General features: G+C 42.4%; 1 protein-coding gene across 1 annotated transcript in view; it reads left to right on the forward strand.

The window, feature by feature from the left end:
• Window positions 1-24,197, forward strand: part of LOC117359730 — a 46,113-nt gene extending 21,916 nt beyond the window's left edge. Inside the window, exons 5-9 of the mRNA XM_033942947.1 lie at window positions 8,436-8,505; window positions 15,978-16,030; window positions 20,901-21,024; window positions 21,565-21,736; window positions 24,105-24,197. Of these exons, the coding sequence (XP_033798838.1) occupies window positions 8,436-8,505; window positions 15,978-16,030; window positions 20,901-21,024; window positions 21,565-21,736; window positions 24,105-24,197 (512 nt within the window). The remainder of the gene's footprint in view (window positions 1-8,435; window positions 8,506-15,977; window positions 16,031-20,900; window positions 21,025-21,564; window positions 21,737-24,104) is intronic.
• Window positions 24,198-25,719: the final 1,522 nt, after the last annotated feature.

The following is a 25,719-nucleotide window of genomic DNA, read 5'->3' on the forward strand; positions in this document are numbered from 1 at the left end:
ATTAAAACAGAGAAAGGAACTACAATGGAAGGAAGAAGGGCTGCTAAACAGGAAGGAAAGAGGGGGCTTTGAATAATGGAGGAGGGGGGGTGGTTACATTTTGGAGAAAAGCCAGGTTTTCAGATGTTTTCTGAAGTGTTGGAGGGAGGTCGAACTCCGAAGGTGGGCAGAGAAGCTGTTCCACAGCTCGGTGATCCTGAAGAGGAGGGATGTTCCAAGTTTTCCTGTGTGGGAAATGCCATTTAGAGATGGGAAGGATAGTTTAAATTTCTGAGTGGATCTGGTGGGGTGGGTACTCGAGAGCCAGGATAGTGGAAAGAGGGGAGGAAGGATGCCGTGAAGAGATTTGAAGGTGAGACAGGCGCATTTGTAGCGAACCCTGAGGGTGACTGGGAGCCAGTGAAGCTTAGACAGAAGCGGGGAGTCATGGTCGAATTTGCCTTTTGTGAAGATTAGTTTAGCCGCGGTATTTTGAATCCGTTGGATTCTGAGGAGATTTTTCTTTGTTAGGCTTAGGTAGATGGAGTTGCAGTAATCAAGTCTGGATAAGATGATGGATTGGACAAGGACAGTGAAATGTTGTTGGTGGAAGCAGGATCTGACTTTTCTTAGCATATGAAGATTGAAAAAGCATTTTTTTACTAGGGAGTTGATGTGGTCGTTAAAGGACAGTGTAGAGTCGATGATGATTCCCAGAACTTTGCTAGAGTGCTCAAGCTGCAGGTTGGTGCCAGAGGGAAGTGGGATGTGGGAGGGTAGCTGATCCAGTTTCGGGCCGAGCCAAAGAAGTTTTGTTTTGGTCTCATTTAGCTTCATTTGAACGGTGAGGGCCCAGGATTGGAGATTTGTTATACAAGATGAGATGTTGTCAGAGAGGTTGGTGAGGTTAGAGTCGGTCTCTAGAAGTATAAGGATGTCATCGGCGTAGGTGTAAAGTGTTTCAGAGGTGGATAGTTGGAGGAGTTTCAGGGAGGACATATAAACATTGAAAAGGATCGGGGATAGAGGTGAACCCTGAGGGACTCCGCAGATCGGTTTCCAAGGGGAGGATGAGGTACCATTCGTGCTAACGAGGTAGGAGCGGGAACGTAAGAATTTTGAGAACCAGTCTAAAACTGTGGAACTTATGCCAATTTCAGAAAGTTGGAGGATTAGTATGTCATGGTGGACAATGTCGAAAGCTGCAGAGAGGTCGAATTGGAGAAGAACAGCAAACTTATTGCGTGAGTGCAATTGTTGGACTTTTGAAATTAAAGAGGCTAAGAGGGATTCAGTGCTGTAGTTGGGTCTGAATCCATGTTGGTAGGGTAGGAGAATGGAGAATCTCTCAAGATAGGATGAGAGTTGGGTGGCTATGATGGACTCCAGCATTTTGGTCAGGAGAGGGATGTTAGCTATTGGGCGATAGCTGGAAGGAGTGGAGGGGTCCAGATCAGCTTTTTTCAAAAGAGGGGACAGGGAAATGTGTCCCATTTCTGTAGTAAATAGGCCTGAGAGCAGGGCGGAATTTAGAAGTTTGGTGAGAGATGAGATGGCCTGTGCTGGAATGAACTCATATAAGTAGGAGGGGAAAGGATCCAAAATACAGGCGCAGGATTTTAACTTGAGGCAGAGTTTAGAGACTTGGGAATCAGAAACGAGCTCGAAGTCGGTCCAGAATCTATCGGCTGGGATGTGGTTGGTCTCAGTTAGATTAGGGTTGGAGGTGGTGAGCACCAGAGAGTTGTAGGCGGGTGTAGGGGGGAAGGAGCATCGTAAGGTAGTCACTTTCTGATTGAAGAATTTTGCTAGATCGTTAGCAGATGGAGAAGAGGGGAATGAGGAGGAATCATGTTTAGTGGATAGGGAACGCCAAATGTTAAACAAAGTGTTACTTTGGTTGTTGGATCTGGAGATTTTGTTGCCATAGTGGTTCTTCCTTGATTTTTTTAATTCCGTGTTGTAGAACTTGATAAGAGCCCTCCAGGACTGTCTGTCGGTGGGGGATTTGGATTTTTTCCATTGACGTTCCAGTGCTCGACATTTCTGCTTTAGTTGTCTGTGGTAGGGAAGATACCAGGGGGCCTTGCGGGAGTAGGAGACAGATTTTGTGGTTAGAGGAGCAAGGGAGTGGTAGGTGGTCTCAGAGAGGGTGGTCCAATTGTGCCAGTTGGATTCAGAGTTTGAAGGGTTTGGGATGGTTGGGATTAGGTTAAGGAATTTGGCCCAGAACAAATCGCTCGCAATTTTTTTTCGGAAGGTAATGGGATTGGAGGGATGAGGGGGAGGGGTGTCGAGGCGGGACATGAAAACGGGGAGGCAGAAAGCCCCTAGGAAGTGGTCGGACCAGGGGACGGGTTCCCAGCGGGTGTCGTCGATCGAAGTTTTGTATACGGTGAGGTCGATGAAGCTGATGATGTCTAACGCATGCCCCTTTTCATGGGTTGGGGAGGGAGCCGGGGGTGGGAAGCCTAAAGAGGTGAGGAAGTTGTTGAGATCAATTGCATCCTTGTTGGTGGTATCGTTTATATGAAGATTGATATCCCCAATGATAAGTAGTCTTTGGAATTTGAGGAAGGCGTTTGTAATGGTCTCGAGGACGAGGTCAGATGATTTGTTCCAGGGGGATGAAGGAGGCCGGTATAAAAGCAGGATACCTAGTGGGTGTGGGTGGAGCTCGTCGTTGACAGAGGCGAGCATGTATTCAAGGGAGGCATGGCTACCCTTTTCTAGAAGTTGGACGTCGAAGAATGATTTATGGAGGAGTGCCAGACCACCTCCTTTCCGTTTAATTCTGGGGGAGAAGAGGCCTTGGTAACCGTGGGGACAGAGTTCGTTTTGAGAGAATGTGTCGTCATTTGCGATCCAAGTTTCAGTGATGAATAAGAATCCGGGGTTGAGATCTTCAAGAAGATCCTTCAGTATTTGGGTTTTGTTGCATGCGGATCTGGCGTTGCAGTATAGAGATGGGACTGGGGTGAGAGAGTCTGAGGAGTGGTTGGGAGGGTTGGCAGGGGGAATGGGCTTTAAGGAGGCGTGATTGATTTTTCGGGGGGATTTTTTGGAGGGGTGACTTCTGGTGCGCAAAAGCGTGAGGATTTTTGCACCAGGGTGGATAGGACTGACAGTGATAGGGTTCGGTAAGTTGGGGGGGGGAGGGTTCAAGCAGAAGGAGAGATTGGAGGATGAGCAGATAAGGAGAAGAAGGATCCATTGTTGTGGTTTCATGGTGGAGGGTTTGGAGGACCTTTGGAGGGTGGGAGGTGAGAATAGCGGAAGGCTTGGAGTTGAGGGGAGCAGGACGAATGGGCAGGACTAAAACTGTTGGATAGTATCTGGTGGAGCTGGTAATTGGGCAAGGGCTAAGCAGTTAAGAGAAATCTGGAGATCCTAAGTAGGGGATAGACAATTGAGTAAAATCTGGGGATCTTTAGCTGAACTGGAGAAGTAAGTAAAATCTATTGAGAGCAGAGCAAAAACAGTTGGATAGAATCTGATGATCTTTGTCAGATTTAAACAATGAATAGAATCAGGAGAGCCTTAGTTGAGCTTGAATAGGGGTAGTTGACTAAGTTAGGATAAAACTGTACAGATATTAAGAGACTTGACAGAAATAAAGATAAAAATTGAGTCACAGAGGGGCTCGGATGGCGGAGTTGGACTCCCACGCGGCTCGAAGTCGCTGGTCTGAAGAGGAGTAGCACCGGATGGCAGAGGTGCTGTTCCTGAAAAGTCAGTAAGGCTTGCAGGGGGTTTCGGGGGCGGAGCAGGGCTCCCACGCGGCCCGAAGTCGCTAGTCTCTGTGTCGGGAGGGGGGCGGAGCAGGGCTCCCACGCTCCTCTCCTAGTGCAGGGGGCTGGAGAAAGAAGGCAAGTTCCTCCGATGCTGTGTGTGACTCAAAAGTCGGCTCCTCTGTGTCGGGAGGGGGGCGGAGCAGGGCTCCCACGCTCCTCTCCTGGTGCAGGGGGCTGGAGAAAGAAGGCAAGTTCCTCCGATGCTGTGTGTGATTCAAAAGTCGGCTCCTCTGTGTCGGGAGGGGGGCGGAGCAGGGCTCCCACGCTCCTCTCCTAGTGCAGGGGGCTGGAGAAAGAAGGCAAGTTCCTCCGATGCTGTGTGTGATTCAAAAGTCGGCTCCTCTGTGTCGGGAGGGGGGCGGAGCAGGGCTCCCACGCTCCTCTCCTAGTGCAGGGGGCTGGAGAAAGAAGGCAAGTTCCTCCGATGCTGTATGTGATTCAAAAGTCGGCTCCTCTGTGTCGGGAGGGGGGCGGAGCAGGGCTCCCACGCTCCTCTCCTAGTGCAGGGGGCTGGAGAAAGAAGGCAAGTTCCTCCGATGCTGTGTCTGAAGATCAAAGTGAAAGATTAATCTGTGTGCTGCCATATTCTGAGGCAGCCAAAGAACTTATCGCCTATATAAGGAAATACTGGCATGTTATGCAAACGCATTCAATATTTAGTGAAATTCCTATGTTTGCCTTCAAGAGAGGAAAAACTATTGGGCAAGTTTTAATTCAACAGAAACTGGGGAATTATAGAATTAAACAGACAGGATATCACACGAGTTGTGGCCATTGCCAATGGTGTTCTACGACTATTATGGGCACCACTTGGAAAGACCCTCAAACGGGGAAAGTGATCACGGCTAATATTAACACCACTTGTCAGTCAACACATGTTGTATACATTATAGTATGTCCGTGCAGTCTTGTCTATGTGGGTCGTACTTCACGACCCATACATATAAGACTGAATGAACATAAATCACGGATAAAAACGAAAAACACTCAGGCACCAATGGTAGAACATTTTTTACAACATCAACACACTATTGAGCAGATACAGTGGCGGATAATAGAAAAGGTAGAATGGGGCGGGAGGGAGGTAATATTGAGGATTTTCTGAACTATAAAGAACAGCGTTGGATCCATACCTTAAACACAGTGGCCCCACAAGGCTTGAATGCCGAATTAGAGTGGGGTTCTCTGATGTAATACATATCTGAGTGAGGAGGGAGCCGAAATTTGGGCTTTTCTTCATGAAATTTAGTGTATTGAGTTATGGCTAGTAGTCTAGTATCGGATAACCTGATGACACGCCTGTTGCGTAATGACGCAACCGCATCGAAGCAGGGTTCCGCTCTATTTAAAATCTCAGTAGGAACGCCGCCGCCATATCTGAGGACAGAGTGGTCACAGGTTTGGCGGTGAAATTTATAGGTAAGCAAAATAGGTAGGACAGCTTAGAAAGAAATATACTAGTCGAAAGTCTGTCTTAATTTTCCTAAGTAGATGCTGATAGCTTTTGTTCCGTTTTTAGGGGCAAAGCCTTGATAAAGCTCAAGCAGCGAAACATGTCGGCGTGATGTTTCCCCTAGCCAGAGACCACAAGTTGAAAGCTAAGTACATACTTAAAAACTAATATAAAATAGAGTATAACAAAAGCAAATATTTAAACGTATAAGATTGAAATTAAATTAAGGGAACCAATGAGGAGCTGGCACATAAAGCTTAGAGCAATGAAATCGAATTGAGCTCTGAGTGGTGGCGCTGAGGGTCCCAAAAAATAGTTAAAAAAGTGAAGGGATGCAAGACAGCTGATGGAAAATTGTACTATCAGGTGGAGAAATTGTGAAATACATTAGTTATCAGCCATTTTGATTATTATAAAAGCCTTTAAATAGGCATAAAGAAAGTCTAAACTAAACTAAACCTTAAGTTTATATATCGCATCATCTCCATGGAAGTAGAGCTTGGCACGGTTTACAAGAACTTAAAAATGAGAAAGGGTAGGAAAAGGTTTACATAAGTTTATAAGTTGAGTGGAAAAGTAAAGGAAAAAAGAAATTACATGTTAGAGAAGAGCCAGGTTTTTAGTTGCTTGCGGAATAAATGGAGGGAGCTCAGGTTCCGCAGCAGGATGTTAAGGTCATTCCAGAGACCTGTGATTTTGAATAGAAGTGATTTTCCCAATTTACCTGCGTGGAAAATACCATGTAGGGAGGGGAAGGATAGTTTTAATTTATGGGCGGTCCTGGTGGAGTCAGGGCACGAGGAGTTGAAGGAAAGTGGGATTAGGGAAGGAAGGATGCCGTGAATAATCTTAAAAGCCAGGCAAGAGCATTTGAATTGGATTCTGGAAATCACTGGGAGCCAGTGAAGATTGGCCAGGAGTGGGGAGACGTGGTCAGATTTACGTTTTGCAAAGATCAGCTTGGCTGCTGTATTCTGAATAAGCTGGAGTCTTTGGAGGCCTTTTTTTTTTTGTTAAGCATAGGTAAATGGCATTACAGTAGTCAAGTTTGGAGAGGATGATGGATTGGACAAGGACAGTGAAATGTTTTTGGCGGAAGCAGGGTCTTGCTTTCCTTAGCATGTGGAGGCTGAAAAAGCATGATTTTGTCAAGTCTAAAACACTTTTGCTAGAATATGGCAGTGCAAGTATTGGGATTTAGAATCTCTGATCATATAACCTCAGCCTTAAATCATAATTGACTTCTAGTCGTTCCAAGGATTTTTTTTATTTTTTAAATGTTGATCTTTTCGCTAGCAAATGGTAAGTAAACAGACTTATCTCAGTGAAGCATTACAACTGTGCATGCTTTTTAGATATTTGAGATTGACTCAAGATTGGCTTTTAGTAATTTCATCTTACATTGAGTGAAAATCAGTTGTAACCTAGACAGAGTTTTTCAGTTGTGTCACTCCTATTTCATAGCGCAATTCTCAAAAACTGATTTTTTTTTGTGCAAGATTTTCTTTTAGGAAAAAGATGAAAAATTGGAATTTCAAGTATTGATTTTATATTTCATGTGTGCTTGTTTTATGATATCCTATATATAAATACACCATTTTGATTTCTTATTACAAATTTCAACAACTTATTACTAAAATAAATAAACACCCAGTATCGATGAAACTTGAAAGAGGTATTTGTCCAGGTTTTGGGCTACTGGGTCTCAAGGGCTGCTTAAATGTGGTACCTTGCAAAAAAAAAAAAAAAAAAAAAGAGGAAATTTTAAAGATAAATGGCAAAATAATTGAAAAAAGTTGAAAATAAAAGTTCTCACCAAAGAGGCATCACATTTTTGATTTTTGAAGGAGTGGGGTGATACATGGGATAGCACTAGTGGTCCCCCAAAACTTATAAAGCGAGAGACTAAAGTAATAAATGTTGAATTCTCACTAAACTAAGAATAATACAAATGAAAAGAATACAAAAAATCCACTAAATAATATTAATATTAATTGTGCTCAGTGACTAAACACCGCTAGCAAGCCAGGGTTAATGGTGTTAACTCTAACACTAAAGCACAACATCTTTCCTACCTTCTCAAACCAGTATCTCTAAACAGGTATTCATATGAAAATTTAAAAGGATAGCACTAGTGGTAGCAGAGATATGTGGAACAGCAGATGTGATGGCAGTGGAGCTGGAAGAGCTAGAGTGGTGGCAGTGATAGAGAAAGAAATACAGACATTGTTGAGGGTTTGTAAAAGCTGGAACATCAGTGGTAGAAAATCTGTGGAGTGCTGCTGGAAGGAAAAGGTATATACAGGCTTTGAGGCAGAGACATTGCAGCTATCTAGAGCAATAGAGGTGGAGTAGTGACTGTGGCATTGATAGGTTAGTATGGAGTAGTATGTGAAGGGTCTGTGGTAGCAGAGATGAAAAGCTATGGAGGAGATAATGGAGAGGTTCTCAACCCAATCCTTCAGAATATGGCAGCACACAGATTAATCTTTCACTTTGATCTTCAGACTCTTTTTCAGATATCAGTCAGGTTTTCAGGATAACCAGTCAGGTTTTCAGGATATTCACAATGGATATGCATGAGATAAATTTGCATGTTCTATCTCTATTCTATGCAAATCTATCTCATCCATATTCATATGGATATCCTGAAAACCTGACTAGTTAGATGCATTCCAAAGATTAGGCTGAGAATACCTGCTACAGAGTAATAGCAGCTGTAGAGGTATGTATGAAGGACCTTAAAGAGTAGCAGGGAGTGTATGAAAGTAGTGGCATGATAGAGAGTTTTGTGTGTATTTATTGTTTGTGTGTAAGTGTATATGAGTTGGGGGTAACTGTGATGGGTATACATGTATGTATTGAAGAGACTTGATAGTAATGTGGGCTGCTGAGGTGCAACAGGAAGAATTATACTGAGATTTAATAAGGTATAGTGCAAGGTGTGTGACCTATGATCACTGCACTGGTGTGTTGTAGCAGTGACAGTATAGTGGCAGTGCTTCATTCTAGTGCATATGTAGAAGCCTTATATTCATTGCAACTTATTCCAAGACAAACATCTGCAGTATATTTCATTATTGTATTCTGTACCACTTCTGTTGCTTCAATGTGATTCAGTCTGAGGATAAAATTATCTCCTCTTTACATGAATATTCTCATTTTAACTTAAGCTAACCTTCCAATTTATTCTGTTGTTGTTCTTCCAGATCACATTTTGCCACACCTCATATTTGGCATTAGCCAATTTGTAGCTGTTATCTTGAGCATGCCAATGAGGTAAGTTTATGATTGAGTCTTCCTCTGGGTAGTGTGAAAATATAATGTCACTAGTATATGCAAAATACAATTGCTATTAAAAAGCATTTGATGTACAGTAAGTTCTCTGGAACAGAATAAAGGAATATGGGTAACATTATACTATTAGGGGCATTTTCAAAACATTAAGATGTCCAAAAATTGGCATAAATTGGTACTTGGCTATCCTAATCACTAGGACATCCAATGGCAGATTTTTGAAAATTTCTGGACATCTTGCAAGGCATTCTAGCCACTGTGCATCCAAAACTAAAGGGGGGCATGTAGGAGGTATATTCTGCATGGACTTTGGGTGTGTTTAGACTTGGATATCGTGCAGTAATAATCAAACCTTTCCCAAGATGTCCTGGATAGAACTTAAACATTATGGGGCAAATTCTATAACGATGTCCCGATTATAGGCAGCGGTAGGTGTCCTACTGCTGTCTAACCAGCCAGAGATGCATATTTTCTAAGAAAAAAGAGACATACATTTTCTAAGAACCCCCCCCCCCCCCCGAGGCAGGCCGTCTACACTGTAGGTGAGGGGGGATTGCCTAGGGATGCATAAACTCGCCCAAGACTGGACGAGGGCATGGTTTCACCCGGAAATGGCAATGGGCAAGCTTAAGAAGTCCTAGGCATTTCCCTAGGGCCACGATAGGTGCCTGAAATGTAGGCCATTGAAAAGCTGGCCTACATTTCAAATAGACGCAACCGCTAAATTGATTGCAGCAAAGGTATCTCCCTGCCTTGAACAGTTGAGCGGCCGCAGCAGAGAATCCCTCAACCGGAGTTGCCCATGTCTGGATTAAGCACTCTTCACTTACACTAGGGGTGTCAAAGTCCCTCCGCGAGGGCCACAGTCCAGTCGGGTTTTCAGGATTTCCCCAATGAATATGCATGAGATCTATTTACATGCACTGCTTTCATTGCATGCTAATAGATCTCATGCACATTCATTGGGGAAATCCTGAAAATTGGTCGGCAGGAGGGATGCCCACTCCATCCCGCTACCATCCCCGAACCCAGTGGCGTACCAAGGGGGGCGGGGGGGCAGTCCACCCCGGGTGCAGCCTTAAGGGAAGTGCACAGCCAGACAGGTCCAGAAAATTCCTGGGCTGCGACGGCACTCAGCGGCATCGGCACCCCCCCTCCACGATGGCACTCAGCGGCATTGGCACTCCCCCTTGCCCCGCGACAGCACTCAAGTTCGGCCTCTTCTCAGCATCAGCAGAACTTCAGATCGACAACAGGTGCTCAGTCAAAACCTTCCCCTGACTCAGCTTCCTGTTTCCGCCCAGGCAGTTCAGTCAGGGGAAGCTTTTGACTGAGCACCTGTTGCCGATTTGAAGTTCTGCTGATGCTGGGAGAAGGAAGCCAAACTTGAGTGCTGTCATGAGGCAGGGGGGGGTGCCGATGCCGCTGAGTGCTGTCGCGGAGGGGGGGTGACGATGCCACTCAGTGCCATTGCGGGGGGGGGGGGCTTGCCAACCTTGTTGCCAAAATTGGAAAGGTGAGGGAGAAAGATGTGCCTGTGGTGGATGGAGAGATTGAGAGAAGGGGACAGATGATGGAAGTGGGGGAAAGAGAGAGAAGGGGCAGATGATGGAAGTGGAGAGAAGTGAGAGAGAGAAGAGGGCAGATAATGGAAGTGGGGGGAAAGAGAGAGAAGGGGCAGATGATAGAAGTGGGGAGAAGGGGCGCATGATGGAAGTGGGGGGAGAGAAGAGGGCAGATGATGAAAGGATGGGGAAAGAGAGAGAAGGGGCAGATGATGGAAGTGGAGAGAAGGGGGAGAGAGAAGAAGGCAGATGATGGAAGTAAGGGGGAAAGAGAGAGAAGGGGCAGATGATGGAAGTGCGGGAAGGGGCAGATGATGGAAGAGGGGGGAGAGAAGAGGGCAGATGATGGAAGGAGGAGGGAAAGAGAGAGAAGGGACAGATGATGGAAGTGGAGAGAAGGGGGAGAGAGAAGAGGGCACATGATGGAAGTGGTGGGGAAAGAGAGAGAAGGGGCAAATGATGGAAGTGGGAAGAAGGGGCAGATGATGGAAGTGGGGAGAGAGAAGAGGGCAGAGGATGGAAGGAAGGGATAAATAAAAGGAGGGCTCATGATGGGGGAAAAGGATTGAGTTAGGGAAATACTGGAGGGGGTGAGGGAAAGAGGTGGTGAACTGTAGGTAGACAGTAAAAAAGGAAATTGATGAGAGGGTATTAAGAATGTAATCTAGATGGATGCAGAAAATAAATTATAAAGGAAAATGAGGGAAGAAAGGGATTGCAGAAGAGAGGTGTAGGAGAGGGAAGGAGAGGAGAGAGATGCTAGACCAATGGGGGGGGGAAAGGAGAGATGGAAGGGGGAGGCATACAGTTTCTGGAAGGGGCATAGAAGGAGAGAAGATGCAGTATAGGGGCATAGAGATGGCAGACAGTGGATGGAAGGAAGAGAGTAACAAGAAGATGAGGAAAGCAGAAACCAGAGAAGAAAAAGGTAGAACAAAAATTTTCTATTTATTTGTTGCTTTAGGAGACATGTGTCACTGTTTCTGTGGTGTTGCATTGTATGCAGAGTCCAGCTTCTTGCTGGTTCAATTTAACCTTTGTCTATGTATTTCTATTTTATCCCGCCTTTTACAAAACTGTAGAGCGTTTTTTATAGCGCCAGCCGTGGTGATAGCAGCTCTGATGCTCAGAATTCTATGAGCGTCAGAGCTGTTACCACTGTGGCTAAAATCCACACTACAGTTTTGTAAAAGAGGGAGGGGTTAGTTTGTGATGACATATTCCATACTAGGCGAAGGTATTTTCTGTGTTCTGTGTGTTTGAAAGACATGATTTTCTTTTAGGATTGACAGTGTAGGATTGATCTGTACTAGTCTGGCTTGTTTAGTTTTACAATGGATGTATTGATGTTGTACTGCTCACTGCATATGTAAGATGCTGCCTTTTCCTAGGTACTCATGTGTGACGTGTGACTTGTTACTAAAAATCATGTTTTTCGTACAGATGGGAGAAGCCAAAAAATGATGGGCCCCGGGTGTCACATATGCTAGGTACGCCACTGCCCGAACACCACCACCACCACTGTCCACGGCAGGAAAGATGCCCAATCCCTCCTGCCACCCCCCATAACAATCCCCAGCAGGACGGATGCCCAATCCCTCTTTCCAGCAACCTCCAACATTCCCAGCAGGAGGGATGTCCACCCCTCCTGAACACATAACCCCCCCCCAGAACCCCATCCCCTAAAGCCCACCCATACAATTTTCAGCAGGGCTACCTATTCAGAATGGCAGCCTTCCCCTTCCTTATGCATCCAGGGATACACCAGGGAGCAAACTAAGGCCTTGATTGACCCAGGCACTTAAGACTCCTCCCATGGGAGAGGCCTTAGGGATCTGGCCAATCGGAGCCTTAAGCCACGCCCAGTATATCCCAGAATATAAACTATGGGAGGAGCTTTAAGCACCTTGGGCCAATCAGGGCTCTAGGCCCCTCCACGGTACATCCCAGGATGCATCGGTTGGGGGAAGGCCGCCATTCTGAATAGGCAGGCCTGCCGGTCTTGCTGAAAAAGTTACAGGTAGGCTACAGGTGGCCTTTGGAAGGTGGGGTTAAGGCTACCAGATGTCCAGATTTCCACAGATATGTCCTACTTTAAAGGACATGTCTGGGGATCCAGATGGCTTTTCAACTCCGGCTCTTTGTCCGGGTTTTGAAAAGCCTCCTCAAATCACGTCGGGCAGGAAGGAAGTCTGTGCATGTGTAGATGCCACATGATGTCATCACATGCATGCATGTGTGCATGTGACATCATCATATGACATCCATGCATGCTCAGACTTCATCCCTCTCCGACAAGAGCAAGCAGCGGGTAGTGGGCCTAGGGCAGGACTGGGGGCGGGATTAGGGCATTACAGGGTGGGACTGGGAGGGCCTGGGAGCGGATCTAGAGGGTCTGGATTTTCCAATTGGAAAATCTGGCAACCCTAGTGGGGGTGGTGTTTGGGGGGTGGGCAGTTTACAGTACCATGATTGGAGTTCATACCCATACTTCTAATAACCCTCTTCCTTTTTTACCTTTGATTCCCCTATTCATTCCTTATCTCTCTAGTGGACTCCTTGCATCATTATCCTCACTTCAGATTCTTCAGTCCATCTCCTGGGATCTGTTCAGAGACAGATACCAAAAACAGTTGCCTCTTTTTATTCTTGTCCTTAAAACACCTAGGCTCTCAAGACCCTTGTCTTGACTTCTGGAACCTCCAAGGAAGGTTGGATAAGGAATTTCAAAATCATCCCTCACCACAGGGTTTCATACTCTCATGCTAAATCACTTCCTACTTTATCTTATTTGCAACAATCCTCTCACTATCACATTACAACTAGCGAAGACTGAATGTTTCTGAAGCTGCTGCTGCTAAGAATGTATTGTTCCCTTACACATCTTTATGACACAGATGGAATAGTGCCCAGTGACATTTAGCTCCTATGTTTCTGTGGCTTCAATGCTATTAATACCTACTGTATTATACAGGCTTGATATTTTACTTATAAAGAAAAAAAATATTATGATTTGGTTTGCATTAGATTAGTTGTGATCTCAGGGACATCAGAGCACAGTGTAGAGTCATTAAAATTTTTCTAAAATACCCTGCCTTAGCTTTCACACTGAATTTGATATTTTTTAAATTAATTTCTCAAATTATTATCAAGCAGAAATCTATAATATGCAAAAGAAAGAATAAAACAAATATTCTATCAAATTATAAGAAAACAAATCCTTCTGTCAGACCGCAAAGTATCATGGCAAAAACCATAATAAATGCATTCTGGACAGTCAAACATCTCATCAGATTTAAAAAAAAAAAAAAAAAAAAAAAGTTTATTCAGGATTGGGTCAAATGACAGTGTCTGAATACCGTCTCATACCTCAAGAAATTCCAACAGTTGTATAGGCTCAAAGAAAATATAAGTAATATGAAAGAAATTTCAAAAGAAATGCCAATACCCTTGCACATAAGGCCAAGAAGTCTTTCTAGTGCTTCTGACTCCCTGAAGTTAAAACTGGAAAAATATATACAATGAGCCCAGAAACTGTTCATGTATATCAGTGTCTCTCAAACTGTGTGCTCTGAAGAGATTCTGAGTGTGCCACGAGAGATTCCTAAATACTACTTTATTTTGAAAAATTCCTTTCACAAGTATACACTAGAATAGATGACATGTACATCGCATACAAGAGTCTATCAATGTTATGAGCGTCTGTGTGCATAAGGATATAACCGCCTAGACATGCATCATTCTTTGACGTGATTGGTCCTTGAAAACTAATGGCAAGTAATTTTCATTTTCGTTTTAATGCAGTAGCCATCCTAACATGGACCTTCTTATCTTTGCGAACTTAGATTTTCAGCTTTGACAAATTAAATTTAAAAAAAGAGAGAACTACAGATGAGCTGCTCTTTAAGGTCCTTCATACATACCTCTACAGCTAGTATTACTCTATAGCAGGTGTTCTTAACCCAATCTTTGGGATGCATCTAACTAGTCAAGTTTTCAGGATATCTATATAAATATGGATGAGATAGCTTTGACAGAAATTAAATTAAAAAAGAGAGAATAACTACAGATGGTAGATGATGAAATGCATGTTTGTTTTTCAATCAAGCTGCATTTTGAGTTAATTTGCTTCCAGAATCGCGGCTCCCAAGGGCCCTAGGAACATGAAATGTAGGCCAGGGTTTTAAAAGCCTACATTTCCAGCACCCAGGTTCCTTCCTGAATGGCAGCCAGTGGCGCATAGTGATACTGAAGTCCGGTGCCACTACTAACCATGCCCACTTCCAGGCTTCAAAGTCACTAGACAACGTTAGCCACCAGGGACCTAGGCGTTGGCCTCTGAGGCCAGAAAATGGTGGCTATTTTTTTTATCCGAGGGTTTAATTGGGTTTTAATGGTGTGTCTACTTATTGTACCACTTAAACACAATTAAACCAATTAAGTTAGGTGGTGGTAGGCCTAACTTTCAGCAACTTCTGTGGAATCTTGCCCTTTATATTTATCTTTCAAAAAAGTTATCTCTACATTTTTCAGCTCTCCCATTATTCTCCCATTATTCCCAGTTTACTAACATGCTGAACTAACTGCTCCTCATGCAAATTTGCCTCGGCTATCTTCTTATCAGTATTTTTAAACACACCTTAAAAATGAATTTTTAGAGAGGTATCTAGACTTTTAATTGCATTCCAGATGGGGTCCATGTTAACCACCCTTGGCTTCTGGAAACCTCTAAATGCAGCATTGCTACCCTCGGAACAAGAATGTTCCTCAGCACTAATTCTATGATGATGTTCAGCTCCTACAGCTGGACAAGTGGGAAATATCTGCTGCACTGCTGAAGGCCCTCCTAAGCCTGGAGATCTCTCAGCTACTATCTTCACCAGCGCTCCTGATGAAGCTACCGACAATGTACCACTTACGGATCACTGAGGAGCCAGTCTCAAATCCAGGCTAAGTGAAATCCAATCAGCACTCAGGTCCACAGTCTTTGCCACAGACACACATCCTCCTCCCCCCAAAATGGCAGCTGCAACTGCACAAGAGCCAGTAATGCTCATCTGTACCAAGAGAAGGGTCTGGCTTATATCTGAAGAATAAGCACAAATCCTTCTCTTTATTTCCCCATCTAGGGGTAAGAATCAACTCGCTAATCAGGGATCAGCCAAAGAGACTCACTGGTTAATCGTCTTAATTACAGATGAATTTATGCTCCAAATAACAATTTCACATAAATATAACTCTAATATCTTGATAGAATTATTTTCATGTATTTCTACTTCCATGGCATTTCTCTCATTTAAAATAGAATAATTTATGGATCAATGGCCTGGAACACAGTTATACCCCTTCTTTTCAGACCACAGAGCAGTAGTCTTTTGCACTAACCCCTCCCTAGGTAGCCTATAGGAAAGAAGGCGTGTGTGTATTAGTCTGGAGCAGAATAGAGAATAGTCATTTTGTTCTCTCATCTATCTCCTCTTCTCCTATTGCTGCTTCTCCCCTCCTCCCAGCTGTATATTTTCACTTCCTTTTTGTTTGAAAATTAAACCCCGCATTAAATATAGATTTTTAATTGTGTTTTTCTTTTTATTTAAAATATTTCTATTCAACCTATCAAACTTTCTAGGTTCAGAATGTGGGATTCTTAAGTGTTTGAGAAAATATTTAAATGAGGCAATGAAATGGCTGCTGATGTCATAAGAGGGGCTACATGTCAGTTAAGAAATAATGAGATTGATGCATTCAATAGTATTGTTTAGGATTTTTTAATGAGTTTAATATGGGTTGTTCAGACAAAACTCTAGAGCTGCTGCAGATTGGATGGACCACTCAGGTCTTTATCTGCCATCATTTACTATGCTACTATGAATTCTCCCTGCTCTCTTACAGACTGAAAAAGGAAATGAATGGAACCTCAATAGTCCTGGGGATGGTTCTTTTTGGTGAGTGTAGCATTCAAAGTGAATGTCATTTTTATAAATAAACTTGAGGGGGTGCTGAAAAGTTCTCAGCCTAACCAAGAAGAGAATGACATGGATTTGGTTCAATGAATGATCTGAAACAATGTCAAATCATAGAATTTTGTTTCTGCAAATTAACATTTAATGAAATAAGATAACACTGTTTTCAATTATAGTGGCAAAATAACATTCAGAATTTAGGAAGCTCATTGGTTGGACTCAGACTTTTTAGCACCTCCTCATGTGTATAGATAGATAGATAATGTATATACAGTATATACACACACACACACACAGAGTATACTGCTCAGGTAAATGGCTTATAAAATCAATGCACCAAAGTGGTCAGAAGAATGTACTTATCTGACCAAAATTTTAATTGTTTTCTATGTTTTCCAAGTTTTATTAAAAATTTGATTAATCGCCTAGACAGTTTCAAGGCGATGAACAATAAAAAAAACAACCAATAGGTTTAAATTTTTGTTTTTTACAAAGACCAACACTTAAAGACTTATAAACAGAGACTGGAGACTTACCAGTACAGTAGGATAGAAAGGAGAAGAACTACAGCATAAAAATAGAAAAAAAAGTTCTGTTTTATGTTAAATTAGTTTTTAATGGCATGATCAGTTACCATGCCAATTTAACTAATTAAGAAAAATTAAGTTGCGTGTAGATTTCAGCTAGGCATCCGTGATTAGCTGTGCCTAACTTAGGTGCCATTTATAGAATTCCCCTCCATAGAGCTTAACCAACTGGTCATGGATATTGGTGCAGATATATTCTAAAAAGGGGTGAGATTAAGCTGTATAACAATTATGCAATGATGTTTCAGAATTTGGGGGCAAGAAAGAAGATCAGAAACTTGCTAATGAAGTAAAAAAGTATTTCCTTAGATTACGCCTGAGCCTATCACCTTGCATGCTTGTATTTTTACATTGGGAGGGGTAATTATATAAGTACCATTTTAAACTGTTATAAACCTGTATGCAAAAAAGGAGCTTAGGATTGACATTGATCAAGGAGATAGGTCAGTAAGAACCAGGATCAACCGCTGCCTTACCTGGTTTCAACAATAGGGTAATGAGCACCTCATTGGCATAATGGGGGGAAGGAACCCTTAGAAATTGCTGCGTTATAATAAGATAACAAAGGGCCACAAAGGTGAGAAGTTAACATCTGGTAGAATTCACTGGAAAATCCATCCAGGCCTGAAGCATTTCCAGATTTCAAGGCTTGAATCACATTCTGCAGTTCTTTTGCCTGAAAGGGGTGATTTAAACCGTTCACCACCATCTCAGGAAGACAAGGCAACCGAGATGAATGAAGATAATCCACCACAAGGTCTGGTGAAGCATCATCGGGGGAATCATAAAGTTTCACAAAGAAATTATAAAGTACAGTCGATACCTCAGTGGTGCGGGATATCATCCCCCCCAAGAGTGTGAAGTGTTAAAATGGACTTGGGTTGTCCTGATGTTGCGTATTATGACACAAAAACTCATCCCACTGGGTCTGGACAAACTTCTTAAATTCAGCGTCCTGTGCAAAATAAAAGGGGAATCGCTAGAAGGGAGATCGAAAATATGCAGTATCAAAATGGAGATCCATCCAGATAAGCATATGATCTGAAACATTCAAGGGACCAATCTCGGTTGACATGACTGAAGGAAACAATTCCGGAGACAGACGCAGGAAATCTATCCAGGACCAGGTGTGATGAGCGCGTGATACGTGGGTATAGTCACGAACTTTAGGATGCAACAAACGCCAGGGATCAACCACTGGGAAAGAATTGCAAAAATCAGCCAGTAAATTCCCCTTAGCTCCCATAAGAGCAAGCGGTTTAACAGTAAATGAGCGGATCTCAAGAGTAACAAGAACAAATTTGGGTTAGCTTCTAGAAAAAAGAGGACTCAGACGAATTTGGACCATAAACCACTAGCAGTGAGTAGCGTATATCTCCCAGTGTCAATCTCAGAAGAAGATAGTGCCCATCCGAAGCCTTTACAAGAATCTGAATTCCAAACGGAGAGGACTTACATACCAGCACTGCAATGCCACCATGGCAACCAGAGGGCGAGGCGTAATACATCTCACCGACCCACGAGCAACGTAACTTAAGATGCTCTGCATCTGTGAGGTGAGTCCCTTGTAGTCACATAATATCTGCGTGGCAGCGCTGCAGAAGTACCAAAATTTTTGAACATTTAATGGGGAAGTAATTCTTCCCAACTTCCAGTATGTAATATAAAAGGGAGTGCTCAGAAGAAGAAAACCCAGGGAGTGCTCAGAAGAAGGAAACCCCAGGAGCCCAGCCTTCCCTGGAGTAGGAATAACAATAAGAGAAAACACAAGATAAATAGTAAGAAGCAATCCCAAAATTACAAAAATTTCTAGAAATAAAGAGGCTGAAGGTGGACATCCAACCCACCCCAACCCCAACCTTCCCGAAAAAAACAACTCACAACCCAGTATAAAATACCGTAAACCACCAAGACCCAACCCCCCTTCCCCCACTCGCAACCCCCCTTACCCTGTCCCACCAGAAAATACAGTACGGTCCCCAATGGCACCCCCTAGATACATAATATTCTATCAGTAAGACTCAGCTTGGGTATAAAATTGCAAATAGGCAACAGAAAAAAACAGGTCAATAGCCTCAGTATCACAGAACAGCATAGCCACAGAATCAGTCCAGAGAGGCTCACGGGACCGGAGCGTTGACCTCCAAGGTAATTAGAAAATCCTTTGCTAAAGTCAGAGTAGGGAACTGTTGTCAACGGCCCTTGTGGTAAACCCACAACCTAGCCCGGTATATTAGCATGAAGCGCAAGTGGCATTTCTGAAGCTTAGAGCAAATGGGCGCAAATTTCCTGTGGGTGTCCATCAAAGCTACAGAAAAATCTTGGAAAACCCGTACAGGGTGATCAGTGTATTTCAAAGAGTCCCGTTTCACCCTGTATTGACACAGTTCAACTTTATGAACATAATTGTGTAATTTTACAATATTCACTCTTAGTCGATTAGCATCAGGTCCACAGCGGTCTAAGCAGTGTGCTCTTTCCAAAAGTATAGGCCCCACCATCACAGACACCAAAAACTCACAGTTGAGCCAATCTTCCATAGTTGTAAGCAGGGTTGCATCGGAAACCGATTCAGGGACACGTAGAAAGTATAGGTTCCCAAAGTAGGAGCAGTTCTCAAGCTCCTCAAGCTTGTCAACCTGTTTCTGCATGAGCCTTTGCAGCTCCCCAAGCTCCAAGGACATCACCGTCGAGGTATCCTCTACTACTGAAACTCGCTGCTCCTGCTCTCCGTCCGGCGGGTAGTGTTAGAAAGTATGCCCTCCAAATGGGTTAGTTGATCTGAAGGCCTGATCATTTGAGGGTCTAGCGCAGAAATCACTGCCACCTTCAACGCTTCCAACTGCGCCGGGGAGAGTTGCAAAGTGGCAGTATCTGGTGGCATATCCATCATCTTGTTCTTAGCAGGCTTGTTCCTCTCCTTGTCTTTTTTCTGCATCTTGAAACTCATGTGGCTTGGCGATTTCAGCAGATATCTGTCCATGGACTAATCACCTTTCAGATCGACAGGCTAAATGGTCGATGTCGCCCTAAATGCTGATTTTTTTAGCGGGGATGGCGTCTGGGAGTTGCAAGCAGAGAGGGAACATGTCCCCCTCTGTTATAAAACTTTATAAAATTTCCCCATCACACAAAGTCATTGGTAGATGGGAATTTTGAACTCCTGTCTCAAGAGTAGAACCGAATAGAAAACTGAGGGCAAGATGCATAAAGATTCATCAACCCAATAAAAAATACTGAGTTGGGAGCAATTTTGATTTTCCGAGGCAGGCTCGGCACAAATAGCACGTAAATCATATACACTCTATTTATACTGAGTAGCCTGGTAAAAGGGGGAGGAATTGTGCCTTGCGCCTTGCACAAAAGACTAACAGCCTCTTTTACAAAGCTTTGTAAAAGAGGCCGTAAGTGGTAGGCGCAACTCTTCTGCGCAGGCCCAGTATAGTTGCCAATCACTGGAGCTTGCGAGCAATTTGTGTATTTTTGTTTCACACATGATATGGACCCAGCTGTTGTGCGTGTATTTTGTAAGTATGTGTCCCACACCTAAAGGCTATGTTCTAACCATAGGCATACAGCAGATACACAAACAACTACTGGCTGCTGCAAAATTTTGCCGAGTAAGATGTGAACATACCCTTCTATGAATTACAAGGAGTGCTCATTTTACGACTAATAAGCTCCCTGTAATGTATTTGCATAGGGTTCTCAGTGACTGCTACTGCGATTGGTAGAAGCCCCTGAGAACCTTTTAGAGCATCAGAGGCTGAGCTGCCTTGCAAGTAAGACTGGCTTCAACCAGCATACTTTTCACCATCTTCCCTGAAAGTCAAATTCAAACCAGATGAATTATAGCCTCTTTGAGTTCTATGGATATTTTGGTTTATTTGTTTTAGGGGAAAATTAACTATTTTTCAAGCAAATTTGGAGAGAATGTGGTCCAATCCCAAAGATTCAGCAATTTTCAGAAATCCCCGCTGAACCTGCCTCTTGATTTAAAGTGAATCTTCTCAAACGTTGATCCAAATTTGCCAATATCCAGAGTCTGAATGAAATTGTTTTTTTCTTAGATAAATATTTCAACTTTCCCTTATAGTCCAATTATTCTGTCCACTCTCTTATCTTTAGTGAAACTTTGTTTAAACTACAGTAACTTCATATCATGCAACTGAAATCCTCACCAACTGCACCTGAAACTGTGTTATTCTATTTTGCTGGAGCACCCTTGCATTATCTTAGATTTCTCTCATTTTTGTCACCTACAGGATTATGGTTTCTTTCATCCAATGCAAGGTTTCCACTTAACATTCGAGGAAGAGGACAATTATTGCCAACTCAAAATTCAGCACTGATTTCTGAGAATTGTCCAAGAGACCTTGATACGGAGAGGTAAGGCAAAATATTTTTGCCCTTTTGTTTTTATGCTTAGAAAACTTTTATCATTCACTCAAACTTTGCCCTCTTTTTCATATGCAGTGACTGACAATTTCAGGTGTGTCTTTTCTGCACTTCCCATGTTTACTGTCTCAGTTTACCTTGCTCTCTCCGCACTATGGGGCCTTTTTTTTACAAAGCTATGATAAGCTTTCACAAACAGCAAAAAATGGTAAACTGTGGGGCATGCTACCCACACATTAAAAAATAACTTGTTTATGCCAATAATTGATTGATCTCACCTAATAAGCCAATTAGCCAAAATTAGCCAAAATCAGGCACCCAACTTTTAGCAACCAATATAGAATCTGATGGATACTATACATCCCTTAATAGAATATATACCAATGAGACGCCCAATTATAAAATGATCCCCTTATTATGCATTATTTGCTGGGAAATGCTATAGGAGTAAATCTTACAACACTTTAGTAAAAGGTGTCCAAAGTATTTTCTTCTAGCATCTCTTCTCATTTTACTTTTACTTCTATCAAGGATCTATAAAGAGCTGGGAAGTCTCCTTAATGACATAGAACACCTGAAAGAACTAAGGACAGAGCTGAAGGCAGAAATTGAGAGTATAAAAAATTGTATCGAGGACTTTATCACCCAGACTCTGCACATTGAAATAGAGAAAGCTCAAGCTACTGCAATTGTTTCAGAAGAGGTAAAAACGTGCAGCTGGTTCTTGTCTTCTACCCATCTTCCTGCCCAATCATTCTACAGTATATTCCTCTATTCTTCTACTGGAGCATACAAGCAATCTCCGGGTTAAGAACGGGTTCCATTTTTTAAACCGTTCTTAAGTTGAATTTGTATGTAGCTCAGATCCTAGTATTCTTCCCACCTTCTCTACCTCCTTGAGGCCTCTTTTGCATCCCTTTCCATCCATCCCACTGTTCCCTCTCTATCACAACATCCAACATTACTCCCTCTCATCTCTCTCTTCCTCATGCATCTCTACTTCACTCCTATCCCATCACCATATCCAAGAAATCTCTCTCCCTTCTATGCCCAACAATTCTCCTCTTCCTTCATCTCCCCATGTACACCATCTCTCTTGCCCTCTCACTCAGACACCAAATTCTCCCTTTCTATTCCCTTCCTCACCTCAGCATCTCTTACTCTCCCTCCCTCCATTCTTCCATCCCATGGCTCATGCTCCCCTCCCTCCCTCCATTTTATGCCCTATGTTCATGCCTCCTCCCTCCTTCCTTCCATTCTGTGTTTGAAGTTTGAGCTCACTCCATCCCGAGTCTCAATGTGCCGCTCTCCCTCCCTCCCGTGTCCCAATGTGTCCCTCTCTCTTTCCCTCCATTCTCAGCCCCTAGTACATGCCTCTCCCCTGTGGGTGTTTACCTTCTTTTCGCCAGCTCCCTCCTCCTTCTAGACACAACCAATTCTCTGCATTAAGACATGGGTAGCAGCTACTATGCACATCCCATGGCTGAACTGAAAGCCTTCCCTCTGATGTCAAAGGTTTCCTCCAACATCAGAGGGAAGACTTCTGGCTCAGCTACGGGACCTGTATTGGCCACAGCTTTGTGCAGAGAAATGACTGCGGCTGAAAGGAGGAGGGAGCCGGCCAGAAGAAAGTAAACACCCATGGGACGGAGGCACGTACTTGGGGAACAGAATAGAGGGAGGGAGGGAGAGAGGCATGTTGGAACACTGAAGGTACGAGAATGGTATGAATCTGATGTAAGTCAGATGTTCAAAAAACAGGAACTGCCTGTATTCAGCTCTGCAATTGAATCTTAAAACTGATCTGTACTTCCCTTTAATTTTTCACCAACTGGACCTAGTCAGCACATGCTATTTATGTAGAGTTTCCCAAATAGATCAAATTTGCATGATATCCATTTATGATGACACATGAGATACATTTGACTAAGCTGGAAATATGGAGGTGCATTTTCGATATATCTAAATCTGATTTTGGACTTCTTGTGAGACACTTCCATAAATCTAGTACCAAACTTTTCAATTTTCAAAACTTTCCCATTTTCAAAATATCTATCTTGTTATTTGTTATTTCAAAAATGACTATTTCATACCTATGCTTGTGCTAAGTATGGCTATCTTTCTGAACCATTTTTGGGAAAAAAATAATAATAACTAAGTCCAAAAAATGCACAAAACAAGTCATTGAGATATAGGAGGGGGGCCTGCATTTTTAGTAGACTGGTCACATATACATCCCAGAAGAGCAGTGGAACACCCTAGGGAGCACCGCGATATACATCTCACCATGACCACCTTATATCATGCAGTAAGTCCTCCAAAAACCCATCCAAAACTACAGAACACAATTGTAAACCACAACAATAACCCTTATGCCTGTAGATATCACCTATATATAGGTACAGCAGGTTTTTCTTGGGATTTTGAAGGTTCACAAGTGTAGCAGGATATGGACCTGGGCCCCCATCTCTATAATCCACTGCATCACCACTAGGTGACTCCAATGACCTGCTTGATGCTCTAATAAAACTGACTTTAAGATCTGAAGCGGTCATACAGACTGTTATGTATTGTTTCTTTCACATACTTGGTGAGTGGAAAGGGGGATCAGTAACCAGTAGGGAATTGTGAGGGGCAATGCCTTTATCCCTACAGTGAACATCTGTTCAGTTTGGGTACCTTTTTCGCACTTATTTATTACTGAAACAGGTCTAACCTCAAATATGCAAATTGCACCCTGGAGATTTATACAGTAAACCATCCAAATCATAAGCATACCCTAGTCCCACTCAAACCATGTCTCCAGCACTCCCCTCTACTTGAAACTTAGATGCACTGCAGACAAACAGCTTAGATATCTGCCTGCAAAAAGGGTTTCAAAAATAGCCACTCAAACTGTTTGGTGAGATAAACGTTTTTGAAAATAAGCCATATTATATTCAAATTTATATCATGCATATTTATTATAGATATCATGAAAAGCCGGCTGACTCTTCATAGAGTTTGGGCAGCCTGATATTTGTGGCTTTATTTTTATATCTTTTCCTTTGTTCACGTTTTTTTCTTCATAGGAACTTGCAAAAATGCTCAGGATCGCATATAAAATACTTGCTGAGGATCATTTGCAAGTAGCAGATTATGCACTAAAGTCATCAGGTATGTAAACACAGAGATAGAAAACGTATGACACATTTAAGTAGCTTGGAGTCTTTCTTTCCTCTTCCTAATTTCTTCTTTTTATCCAAATCTTGCATTTTTGCATTCTTTTCTCTCCTTTTGACTATTTTGACTATCATCCCTTCAATTTATTGTTCAGGAATGGACAGTCAGAACATATTTGTTTCAGTTTTTTTCTCTTTTTTTTATTATTTTGAAATGAATGTCATCAATAGTGTGCCAAAGAGGGTACTTGTGGATGGGGATGATTTATTATATAAATCACTAATTTACAGTATCACAGTACCATAGGTTGCTGACTTCTATAGTAAAAGATGCAATAAGTACCTGATTAACACCCCCAAAAAAAAAAAAAAAAATCAAAAGGGCTACTCCCCTACCCTCCTTGGTTCCTATGAGCGTCAGGAGCAGTGCAGGCCATTCAGTGTGACTCTGCACTAGAAGAGGCCCTGAGTGTCTCAGCTGAAAACATTTATGAATAGTTATAAAGGATGTAATTTATTACTATATTTAAAATTGAGAAAAGGTATATTTATACAATAACAAAAAGAAATTAAATAGCTAAAGGATCGTTAACGATTTAGCAGCTCTTCCAAAAACTTTGCCGAAGACTACTGTGCTTACTTCCGAGGATCCTAAAAGTATTTAAGCATTATTAAAAATATAAATATCGAGAGTGGTCATATTCGAGCTGGCATAAATGTTTATGCCTAAAATTGGGTATGTTTATGCAGACTTATGCTAGTATTCTTTAATGCCAATTCCACAAATTCAGGTTTTTCCTCTCATTTTGAGATACAAATGACCTGAATTGGTATGGGAAATTTTGCTTTGAAATGATTTCACTTCCCTAGTATTTAGAGAAGATTTTTTCTATCCTAAATTTTAATAGAAAGCTGTTTTATAAGGTAGAAACTTTGACTAGCATTTATAGTCCATTAGTAAAGACATGCATTTCCTCCTTCTATCTATGAGCAAATCTATCAGGTCATTGTATCAAGAACTTGGTATCCAAATACTTTCTACTCAGTTCAGGTCTTTAGATGTATTTCTAACTGTGTTTCTGCTCTCATTTTGAATATAAAATTTTCAGGTGCTAAGATTGTTCTAGCTAGAACAAGTAAGAGCTTCACACGTGAATCCTTATCATTTCTGTGGTACTATTTCAACTTTGCAAACCACGAATCAAAGCCTGATTCCATTTTGCAGGTAAAAATATGCTATAATACATAGGACATCTTAAGGAATGAAATTTTCATTTTACAGAAACTCTGTACCCTTCTTTTGATAATACATAAATCAACACTCACAAATTCCTGTTACCAATTACTCATAGTCTGCTAGGAAATAGCTTTGTGCTACTGGAAATGTTTTTTCCTTTGTATGATATTTGTGAAACAGAATTTTAGGCTTCTTGTAATACATTCCCCCCAATTTGATAATTTCAGTACCTACATTTAAGCAGTGGCATAGCGAGGATAGGAGACATCTGGGGCGGTGGTGCCCTCC

Source organism: Geotrypetes seraphini, chromosome 4 (genome assembly GCF_902459505.1).
Source record: "Geotrypetes seraphini chromosome 4, aGeoSer1.1, whole genome shotgun sequence".
NCBI classification, from domain to species: domain Eukaryota; kingdom Metazoa; phylum Chordata; class Amphibia; order Gymnophiona; family Dermophiidae; genus Geotrypetes; species Geotrypetes seraphini.